This window comes from Trichosurus vulpecula, chromosome 9 (assembly GCF_011100635.1).
Source record: "Trichosurus vulpecula isolate mTriVul1 chromosome 9, mTriVul1.pri, whole genome shotgun sequence".
NCBI lineage: Eukaryota > Metazoa > Chordata > Mammalia > Diprotodontia > Phalangeridae > Trichosurus > Trichosurus vulpecula.
Genome location: NC_050581.1, coordinates 188,256,886 through 188,268,538, shown reverse-complemented (window position 1 = coordinate 188,268,538; position 11,653 = coordinate 188,256,886). Strand labels below are relative to the sequence as shown.

At 43.4% G+C, this 11,653-nt stretch overlaps 1 protein-coding gene across 3 annotated transcripts in view; it reads left to right on the top strand.

The window, feature by feature from the left end:
- Positions 1 to 206: 206 nt before the first annotated feature.
- Positions 207 to 11,653, top strand: part of BMPER (BMP binding endothelial regulator) — a 350,399-nt gene continuing 338,952 nt past the window's right edge. For all 3 annotated transcript variants that reach the window (XM_036739450.1, XM_036739448.1, XM_036739449.1), the window contains exons 1-2: positions 207 to 805; positions 2,304 to 2,389. In XM_036739450.1, the coding sequence (XP_036595345.1) occupies positions 670 to 805; positions 2,304 to 2,389 (222 nt within the window). In that variant the 5' untranslated portion in view covers positions 207 to 669. The remainder of the gene's footprint in view (positions 806 to 2,303; positions 2,390 to 11,653) is intronic.

Sequence of the window (11,653 nt, the reverse complement as noted above, 5' to 3'; positions counted from 1 at the left end):
CTGCCCGGGCTGGGGCGGCAGCCCGGTCTGCCTCTCTGCTCCTCTCCCTCCCTACTTCACTTTCTGGTTCTGTCTCTGGGTCTGTCTCTCCACTCCTCAAGCCCGTCTCTGGCTCCTCGGTTTCTCCTGTTGTCTCCTCTGTCTCTTCTTCGTTTCTTCCTTCCCTGTCTTGGACGCTTCTGTCTGTCTGTCTGTCCGTCCGTCTTTTCTGCTCCGCCTCTCTGCCTGTTTCCTCCCCACTGGGGCGATAAGGCTCAGTTAGCCGGCAGCACAGTCTGTCAGTCCATCCGTCTGTCCTCTCTACTCCGCCTGCCGCTGTCTGGCTCAAGGAGGGGTTGAGGAGGAGCCTCAAGAAACTAACTCCCTTAAAAAAAAAGCCTCCTAGGATAAGAGCAGTCGCGGGCCAGCCCCCTCCTCCCGGCGGCCCCCCACCCTCTTTGCTTTCCTCCTCCCTCCCGTGCCTACCATTCCCACTGCATCCCTCCCCGTCTCCTGACACTCCGGCTAAGAAGCTCTTTTCTTTGCGGAGAGGAGGAGGAGGAGGAAGAGGAGGAGGAGGAGGAAGAAGGGGCAGCGGTAGAGGCAGCGGCAGCAGCAGCAGCAGCAGCTGCCTGAGTAGCAGCAGCAGCAAGCCCTCCTCCAGGCGCCCCGGGTTGCCTCCAGGTGACGATGCTCTGGCTCTCCCCCAGCGTCCGGGCTCTGGCTCCGCGGCAGTGGCTGGCTTCTCCTGGGATTACCTTCAGCGTCTGGCTGCTGCTGAGTAACCTGTGGGTCCAGATGTCTCTGGCTTCCTCATTCCTGACAGGTAGGGGAGAGGGGAAGCAGAGGCAGCCTCCCTGCGGCAGCTGCCTAGGCTGCAGTGGCTGCTGCAGGCGCCGCTGAACGGTCTGTCTGCGGAGGCAACCTGGGAGAGAGCTCTTGAAGGGGCCGGTAGCTGATAGAGTAGAGAGTTAACTCCGTTCCTTCTGTCCTGGCAATTGGCTTGCCTGCAGAGGCTAAGCGAAGCCTGGGACACACATCTGTTAGAGGGATATATATGAATTCGGTGATGGGCACGGAGTCAGCGGAGCAGCGGTTTGGGGAATAGGCAGGCAGGGAGAAGACAGATTATTTTCACGTGGCAAGAGTTCTCTAGACCCGGCTCCTGGTAACGCGTCTCCGATCCCGGGATCCCTTCTAGCCTTTGAATACTTGCTTGTCTCTCTTCCCCCACTCCTAAATCCAGGCAGCATTTAGCTATCCCTGTCCTCATTCAGGGTGCACATACGGCGAATTCTCTCCGACCCTACAAGCTTCTTAAGTCTCGGGTGCTGTTGAAGCATCAAAAAGCACCAGTTTTCCAAGACCTAAATTTAAAGAAAATAGCTCGTTTTTTAAGGATAATGCTCATGGGATATAATTATATGTTTTCAGGCAGGTGAAGACCTAAGCTATTTTTTTTTTCTGGAGAACATACTTTACTGACACCTGGTGCATAAAAAAGGGTGTTGAGTCAATTTCTAGTAGAAGCAACGAGGGTTACGTTTCAAGAAGTGATTTCAGGCAGGCTGATAAAAGGCCGATCAGAGAAGGGGCCAGGGCAGAAAGCTCTAATTGGGTCCGCTTTCAATTTTTGCCCAGGAGGCTAATCAGATTTTTTTGGGGTGTGTGTGTGTGTGTGTGTGTGTGTGTGTGTGTGTGTGTGTGTGTGTGTGTTAGATTAGAATGTCCTTATGGCTGTAGAATAGTTATTCACTCCTAATAGAAAAGTCCTTATTATGGGTAAGCCAACAGAGACAGAGAACAGGCGCTAATTTATTTAGTGACAGGGAAAGCCTGTACCTTCTCTCCCCTCTCTAAAATAGAGTCAAAATGGGCTTTTGGAGACCTGAATTGTTCCTGTGTGTTTCATTTTAAAGTTTTTTTTTTTGGGGGGGGATAATTGAACGTCAGTAAAAATAAATATTTTTGGGGGGGGACTGACTAGTCCCTTTCGATTTTTGTAGCCCTGATGGCTAGCAGAGTTTGGGTACAGACTGTAATTATCTATTAGACTGGAAGGAAGACAGATCCACTGAATGTCATAAGCTAAGTGCTGCAGTGTCTAGGGGGTACATAGTGGGTACTCAAAAAGTGTTCAGTAACAGTGACACTCCCACCCATTGACTTCACTGCCCCCCCAATAAAGAAAAGGAGAACACAAACCTATTTCTAGAAGGGGGTGGGAAGGGATCAAAAGAACCACTCTAAAATCATGAGGTGTCATTTTGTTATCAGCCACTGAACTAAAATTCAATTTAAAAGCTGTCTTGATCTCATCACAGGTTCAGTTGCTAAATGTGAAAATGAAGGTGAAGTCCTCCAGATCCCCTTTATCACCGATAACCCATGCATAATGTGTGTCTGCTTGGTAAGTCTGAACCTCCCCCATGTAAAGAGGGTTTAGGGCTGTATGGGGAAAAGGAAACTATATGCAAAAGGAAATCTCTCCTATGAGGGAATTGTAGGTATCTGATGCTTTTATGCAATCCTCGCTTGTTTCTGAGTTTTGCTAGGGAGAGGAAATTCCAGGCCTCTGTCCTGGGAATCAATCCCCCCTCTTCACATCAGAGTCACAGAAGTCAGCTGAAGATTGACTTTGGGTGACGTCCTTCCCATTGGTGATGGTGGTCCCGCTAAACTTTGTACCCAGGTTGCTGCTTCTGAAGAGCCCATAGAAAGGGATCGATAACATTTAAAGATAATGGAGAGAGGGGTGTGGTTTTGGTCAGGGAGAGAAGACCTATGTGTGGTGGGGGGAGGCTGAGTGAGATCTAGCTAAAGGCAGAATGAAGATTAGTCAGCAGCCATAGGTACTTTGCCTTTCTGACCAATAGGTTCAGAAGGACAGAGAATCAGTATCTGTTAAGGAGCCTTAGGGAGTGTTAGCGAGGTTGTTAGGGAGGTTGGGAGATGTTGGGGAGGTTGGAGGGAGGAGCTTGTTTCTAGAAGATAATAGTGACTGTCTAGTGAGAAAAGCATGGATTTAGAGTCAGAGGACTTGGGTTCAAATCCTGCCTATGCCACTTACTACCTATGTGATCTTGGGCCATTCACCTCACTCTCTTGGCATCAATGTCCTCATCTATAAAACGAAAGAATTGGACTAGATGGCTCCTGCGGTCCCTTTGAGCTCAATGATCCTGAGTTATCTTTAACTATGAGTCTACCATCACCATAATCTATCATAATGGAGAGAGGTTTCATTTGTCATCTTTTTAGAGTGGCTATTAAAATAATTGAAATAAGCAGAAGAGATGAATTGGCTAATGAATAAGCACTACTGAGATGAAATCACTAGGTTTCTTTTTTTCTTTCTTTTTCTTTCTCTTTTTCTTTTTTTCTTTCTTTCCTTCCTTCTTTCTTTCTTTCTTCCTTCCTTCCTTTCTTCCTTTTCTTTCTCTCATTGTCTCTTTCTCCCTTTCTCTTAATCTCTTTCTTTCTCCTTTTTTCCTCTTTTTCCTTTTCTCTCTTTCCTTCCCTTTATCCCTTTTTCATTCCCTTTTTCTTCCTTTCTCTTTCTCTCTTCCTTTTTCTTTTTTCTCTCTTTTTTCCTTCACTTTTCTCTTTCTCTTTCTCTCTGTCTTACACACACACACACACACACACACACACACACACACACACACACACTCACACACTTTAACGTGTTTTACATGCCACCATTTACCAGGTCACATTTTTTAAACAAAGCCACACGTGTCTATAAAGCTCCACTGGAAAAGCATAAAGGCAGAGACGGCTTCTGTTTGTTGGTGTCCATGGTGAATAGGTGAAAGTGTGCTTATCAGTTTTAGCAAGAGCCATCTGTGTTTAAGCCACCCAGACTTTCCCCCAATAAGTGGTGAGGTCAGCATTAAGAAATGATAAATGGGGATCAGGAATGATTAAGTAATATCTGAGGCTGAAGTCAATCAGTGGCGGCAGAGGTGGAAAATGTATTGTCATTAGGATTTTAAAGAAAGATCAAGAGACCCAGAAGGAACCTAGCTAGAGAACTGGTGGGATTTTACAGTGGAGAGTTTCGGTAATGATGTGGATATATGGGACTGCTTGACAGAATCCGTTGAGGTCAAATCTTGGTTTAGCCGAAGATTTATTGACTAGTTTTAAGGCAAGTAAGCTAGTTCTGACTCCGTTTTCTTTACTTACAAAATGGAACTGAATGATTCCTATTTAATCTCCTAGGGGTTCAGAGGAAATTACTCTAATTAGGTAATATTTAAGTGCTTAAAGTTCCAGAGATGAAAGATTATTTTTCTCCAAGAAATTATTTGAGTATTAAAATGTAAAGTGATCAGGGACTTCTGAAAATCTCCTTCCATTTCCATAAGCATTTTTCTTTTGTCTTCATATCCCCGACACCTAGCACGGTGCTTGGAACATATTAAGTGCTTTACAAATGCTTGTTAAATGAATTAATAGTTGGAGGGAAGTATTTGAAAATATCTAGTAAAACTAAGGAAATCGTTTTCGAAATAAAAAAGAACATTGGAAATCCTACACCTTTCTCTGAAGGTGGACATTGTTTAATGTGCCTGCCCTGGTTAGTTCTGAAGAGGATCATAAGATCATACCTTTATAAACTCAGTTCAACCACCTCATTTTTTCATGGAGGGAAACTGAGGTTCAAAGAGAAATCATAGTTTCCTAGCTTTAGAGCTGGAAGGTGAGCTAGCCCAGTGCTTTCACTTTATAGCTGAGGAAACCGAAGTTAAGTGAGTTAGTCAAGGTCACGAAGGCGCTAAGTAGCAGCAGTAAGAGTCAGTCTGAGGGTCCCGCTGCTCCAAATGCTCCGGGAAGAGGCATTCTATTTAGAACATTATTGTACAAAGTTAGAAAAGCTTTGGTGTGGTTCAGAGAGGTGATAGGACCATTTATTTTAACCTGCCCCTAAAGAAACTAGAACCTTTGGGGATCATCGATGCCTACTATGAGATCAGCAAGATTTATTTTTAAAATAAGAATACATATGTGCATAATACATATAATATATTATATGTATATATGTCATATAGAATATATATTGTACGTAACATATTTGTTATACAATATACATTTTATATATAATATATATGTTATTTATATATAATAAATACATGCATATCTATTTTACATATAAGGCAGCTAGGTGGCAAAGTGGATAGAATGCTGGGCCTTGAGTCAGGAAGACCCATCTTCCTGAATTCAAGTCTGGCCTCAGATACTTATCAACTGTGTGACCCTGGGCAAGTCACTTAACCCCGTTTGCCTCAGTTTCCTCATCTGTAAAATGGGCTGGAGAAGAAAATGGCAAACCACTCCAGTGTCTTTGCTAAGAAAACTCCAAATGGGGTAGCAAAGTATTGGACACGATGGAAAACAACTAACACAAACATTTTATACACACATACGCGCACATACAAACCCACATAATTTGGTAGCTGGGTGGCGCAGTAGATAGAGCACAGGCCTTGGAATCAGAAAGACCTGAGTTCAAATTTGAGCTTAGATACTATCTGTGTGACCCAGGGCAAGTCACTTAGCCTCTCTGTGCCTCAGTTTCTTCCTCCAAAGTTGGAATAATATTGGGACCAACCTCCCAGTATTGTTGTGAGGACAAAATGAGATACTTTACATAAAGCACTTTGCAAATTTTAGAATGCTTCATAAATGCTAGCTATTATTATTAGCTATGGAAATTAGGATTGCTAATGTGCAGTGGCTTCTGCCGGCTGACAGACCCATAGACACGGCTGGGAGTGCTTGAGAGTCTGGGGCCCACGTTGCTAAATTCCAGATGGTCCAAAGCCAAGAAGCCTTCATGGGCTGCAAAACCTTGTCTAAGCTCCTTGCTCAAGTGAGGTCACTAGAGAAGGGCTTTGGAGTTGACCTCCAGCTCATCCCTCTCTCTCTAGATGTGTCTGCTTCTCTCTGAGGCTGCCCTCCCCAGAACCCCAGGCACACTTGGCAAGGGAGCCACAGCAGGGCTATCGAGCTCTTGGAAATCTGCGGGTGGCTGGAGAGGCCCTCCCCCACCCCCGGAAGAGGAGAGTGAGTCACTGCCTTCTCTGAACTGCCATTTCTTCATCTGTAGAATAAGGGGGTTCCATGGGATGATCTCAAAGGCCTCTTCTCAGCATTAAATGCTGTGATTTCATAGGGGACCAGTTTTGTGTTTCCTAAAGATCTGAGGAGAGAAGTGAAGAAACAGTGAAATAAATGATGGATTCAATGACCCCAGGGACTCCCTCACGCTTTCCTGTGTTTTTCCTTTGAGCCTTTCAGGAGTGTCCTGATTAAGAAGCACCCTCTCTATGGGATGTAGTGTTAGGATTTCAGCTTACATTGGAGCTGGTTTTATGTATGCACTTTAATAGGGTATAGAATAGTATAAACTCTACTTTGGATGAAGAAAATAGCCGGATTTGGTTTCTGCTGGGGCAGTTTTCTGGCAGAGAGACGCCTAGCGCTCAGAATAAGGTTATATCTTATTTCATAACATGTAAGGAAAAAAAAGACCTCAACATAAGCCTAAAAAAGACGTAAAATGTTACAGTCTGGAGGAAATAGGTGGCATGGAGGCCTGTATATAATTACAGTGTAAAAGTCTGAAAAAGCCCACAAAATCTACTTTGCCCGATTTAAACTCTTGGCTCAGAATAGTTTCAAAGGTGGAATGAGCTCATTTCAAGGGGGATGCTGACGATGACAGCGAGGGTAGTGGTAGCCATGGGGGGAACTGGGCAATTCTACTCTCATTTATCATCATCTGCATAAGCCTGAGCATCTTGCCAGAACAAACCAGGCTCCAAGAATAACCTGTTTATTGGTTGGTGATGGATGTAGTTTTAAAACGAATGGGCCAAAAAAGTCAGGCCATCCATTCAAGGGAAAAGTTGAGAAAGATGGAACATAGTCCTTGAGTTAATGAAGCAGTGAGCAGCAGGGGTATTTCAGTAGACAGATAGTTGGTTTTTTTTTTGATACCTGCCTGTGATTCAGAAACTTTGGCTATTCCTACTGAGCCTTTGAGGCTTGTGTGAGCTTCAATTTGGAACTGGAAGAGAATGCAGAAATCATTTTTTTAGATTCCCTAAGATGATAGAAACAACTTTCCCAAGATTATGCATATAGTAAGCACCTGTGGCAGGACTTGAACCCAGAACCTCTACAGTAGAACCAGGGTCCTTTCCATTGGATGGTATGGCCTCTATTCAAAGGCCATCTCCTAAAGAAGTCCTTTGCTGATTCCCCCAATTTGTCTCTGATTATTTTCCAATAAAACAACAATATTTTTTATTTAGTGATGTGTGTACAGATGGTTTCCCCTTAATAGCATTTAATATCTTTGAAGGTAGAGACTTGTTTTGCATTTTTCCTCCTGCCTGGCACTGAGTAGGTACTTGATGAATGAATATAATCAGAAGCTCATTGGTAGCTTAAAGTATTAGAAGATTGTTTGGGAGCATCCAAGTGAAATGATTTGCCAATGGTCATTTTGGGGAGGGAGGAGGGGAATCAAAAATAGGATCTCAATGACCCAAGGCATTCTGGGGGGTGGGAGGGGCTTGAGGGAAGGGGGAGAAAGCTCGCTCTCCCAAGGCACATCAGCAAGTTCTCTGTAGTTCATGGTTTTAGGGCATTGTTTGGGGCGCAGTAATTTGCTCAATCACAAAGCTAATATGCATCAGTCAGAACTTGAATCTAGATCTTTTGGACTCCAAGGCCAAGCTTCTCTCCACTAAGGCAAGACTGATTCTTGAATAAATGCCTATTCATTAGTCAGAAAGCAAAGCATTGTTTTTTACTTAGTTTCAATTGTAATCTTTTAGTTTTTACTTTTTGTTGTCTTTCTGAGTTTCTTTCCACCTCTGATCATTATGTACTTTTCTTCAGAATTATGAAAAAAAGAGGTTATTACCAAAGTAACAGCTGCTAAAACCAGCCATGCTGGTGTGGTTTTCAGCATCCACTCTTGCCCCTCTGCTCTTTGAACATTAAAACTACCATCAGTCCCACCAAAGGCACCTACCTGAGAAGCTGGGTTTCCTGAAGTTGTATCCCTTAAGTAGTGATGACAAGGAGGCTGAATGGAAGGCCGAGAGCTCAGGCTGATGCTGGAAACCTGATAAAAACTTGGAGGCAGGAACTCTGAAAACCAGACACGAGAATTGTGTCTCGATTTTTGTTCTGTACTAAATGTCAGCCTGTAGTTTCTTCTTTCAGGTTTTAAGTTTCTTCCCTGAAATGCCATTTTGCAATGTCGAATTGACCTTTACCCATAACAAGCAATGGGAAATGTGATAGAATAGGAAAGAGTTCCACCCAGTGACTGGGAGAAGAAGGAATGATTGGCTCTGTCCACTTGTTTAGAAAAACAAAAGACCCATCCTTGGCAGCTTCCTGCCTGCTGGATACCCTTGGATTTTTTCCTTAAGTCACATGCCTTAAAGGAGAGGGCTGACCTTAGCATCAGGAAAAGCTAAGTTCAAGTACTATCTAGGTATTAGCCTTCTGCCTCTGGATACAAGTCACTTGACCCCTCAGTGATTCCGTCATCTCAAGATTGTAGATGGCCCTAGACGGTCCTGGTCTACATTGGTGGAAGGAAATTTCCATACTGGGAGTCCTCTGCACCCTACATCAGTAAAATCATAGGAAGACACATGCTCTTTGTTGTTTTGATTAGTAGGAGAATGGATAGATCCCCTCTGTCTGTGTCTGGTTTATGTTTGAGGGAAAGGGAGATGGCTTTCATAAGATAGATAACTATGTCATCATCAAAAGACCCTCCAGGCCTTTACACAGGCTCTGTGGGTGTCTAACTATGACATATTATGCTTTCTTTTCTGTAAAATGAAAGGGTTCGACTGGATGGCCTCTAAGGTCCCTTTCATCTCTCATTCTTATCCAATCTTGGATCATGGTGGACAACCCCAGATGAATTTTAGAGAAATGTTATGTGTAGCACTCAAGCTCAGTCAATAAACTTTTAAAGTTTTAAATAGTATTTTATCCCCCACCCAATTATATGTAAAAACAATTTTTGACATTAAAATAAATTGAGTTTCAAAATCTATCCCTCCTTCCTTCTCTGAGCTGGTAAGTAATCTGATATAGGTTATGCATGTGCAATCATGTAAAACATTTCCATATTAGTAATTTTGAGTCAATAAACATTTAATCACCACCAACTATGTGCATTGTGCTAAGAAGAGTTGTTACAAAGACAAAGGACAGTTCTTGTTGCAAAGGTGCTCACACTACAATAAGGGAGATAATACACAACCAACCATGTGCAAATAGGCTATGTGCTGGGTAAATACAAGGTCATCTCAGAGGGAGGGAGGGGCCAAGTGAGGGGACTGGGATGGACTTCTTGCAGAAGGTGGGATTGGAGCTGAGTCTTAAAGAAAGTCAGGAAAGTGAGGAGAGGAGGGAGTTAATTCCAGGCACCAGGGAAGCCAATGCAAAGGCATTAGGATAGGGGGAGCTGTGTTCAAGGAAGAACAAGAAAGCAGGCTTTGCTTATGTTTGAAGAAGAAGAAGAAGGGAGTGAGGTGGAAGAAGTCTGGGAAGGTAGGCAGGGACTTAAGCCAGTGGAGTTTATGGAGGGTGTGTGTGTGTGTGTGTGTGTGTGTGTGTGTGTGTGTGTGTGAGAGAGAGAGAGAGAGAGAGAGAGAGAGAGAGAGAGAGAGAGAGAGAGACATATCATCCGGTCATGGGATCTCCATTAGAGTCAGAAGGCATTTCCAGAACTATCTAGTCCAACCCCCTCATTTTACAGATGTGGAAACTGAGGTCCAAGGAGCATAAATGACTTGCCCAAGGTCACCCAGGTACGATGTGAGAGGTGGGACTCCAAACCTGTCACTCTTTCCACTTGGTTCAAGGAACCATCGGGGTACTAGAGATACAAAATTAACCAACGACACAATCCCTGCCCTCTAGGATCTTATAGTCTCAAAGCTGGAGGAAGGCACATATCTACGTATACAACCCTGGACAACTCTGTCACGTCCCCTTTTATCTCCTGATTGTTTCTGCAGAATGTGGGGTCATACAACGATGGAACCGTGGTCTTTACAAGTCACAGTTTGATTACTTAAAAACACATAATTGGCAAATAAAGTGCCTTCAGATAATAATTTAAATAATAATCCTAACGGCTTTGGGTAGAACACTTTAAGATTGGCAGACTTCCTTACAACTATGATCTCATTTGATCCCCACAACAACCCTGAGAGGTAGGCGTTATTACTATCTCCGTTCTATAGATGAAGGAACTGAGACAAACAGGGGTAAGTGACTTGCCCAGGGTCACACAGATAGTAAGAGTCTGGGACCAGACTCAAACTCAAGTCTCCCTAACTCTAGACCCAGCACTCTATCCACTGCACCATTTAACTGCCTAACACACATATACACATGTACATAAATATGAATTTTTTTCAAGGATTCTTCCAGGTCTCTATCCAAAACAGGCCCCTGGTTGCCCTTAGCCTTTAACTTCTCAGTGCCCCTCCTAGGAAACTCTCCAACACTTTAGTTACAGATGATTGTTCTGCATAATCGGGACCTCATTCTGGAGCTAGAAGGGGCCTTAGAGCTACTGAGTCCAGCCTCCACATGAAGAAACTGAGGCCAGAAAGGATCAGCTTCTTTTCCGGGATCCAATAAGTGTCTGAGGTGGGATTCAAACTCAGCTCTTCTTGACCCTTGGCAAAGCTCTCTAGGGAGTGTCTACATGGATGGGATCAAAGACCTTGACAGATAACGGTGGAAGTCACCACTATGGCTAAACTTCCAAAAAGTGGCAGGGGAGAATTCTGCCTGAAATCTCTAAGGATTAAATTATCCCCTCACATCCTTCCTCAATTCTAAATTCTCAGAGTAGTGACTTCTTAAAAGACCCAGAAAAAAGGAAGCGAAGAAGTAGTTTCTGCTTTCTGGATTCTTCTTCCTTCCAAGATGCTCAAACACCTGTAATTTCTTGACCCCCATCCCCCTCAAAAAAGCAAGAGCCAAACACCTTTGGTAGAATAGTCATCTCCCCTCAACCAAATGAAATGTGATCTCTTTGGAAGGTTCTCTATTTATCATTTACACACTAGTAAGAATTTAGGCCAATGAATTTAAGGGCTAAATGCATTCAAGGCTTTACAATAATATTCACATTTACATGGCAGTTTAATGTTTTCAAGGCACTTCACATACATAATTTTATTTGAGGCTCACAACAATCCTGGGAAGTTAAGTAAAATAGCCTCATTTGACAAATATGGTTCAGAGAAGTTGAATGGATTTCAGATAGTCATACATCACTCATGGCAGGATTTGAACTTAGGTCTCCTTGCCTCCAAAATAATTAAGATCCTTTCCCTCACCCCTTTATTATTGGATAAGGAAAGTCTGCCCTTGTTTAAGAAATTTCCAGCTATATATTAAATAGGAATGGGAACTGGATGACTTTTATTGACTGTTGACAAGGTCCTCTTCATACATGGGTCTCACTACTTCTCAGAATCCCCTGGTGTTTGCCTGCTGCTCTATGGCTGTCCTTTCTTCTTTATTTGCCAGTTATGTGTTCCTCTACGACAGTGCTGATGCTGAGGCTTGAGGGGTCATGACCTTTTAAAAAATTTTAGAGGAA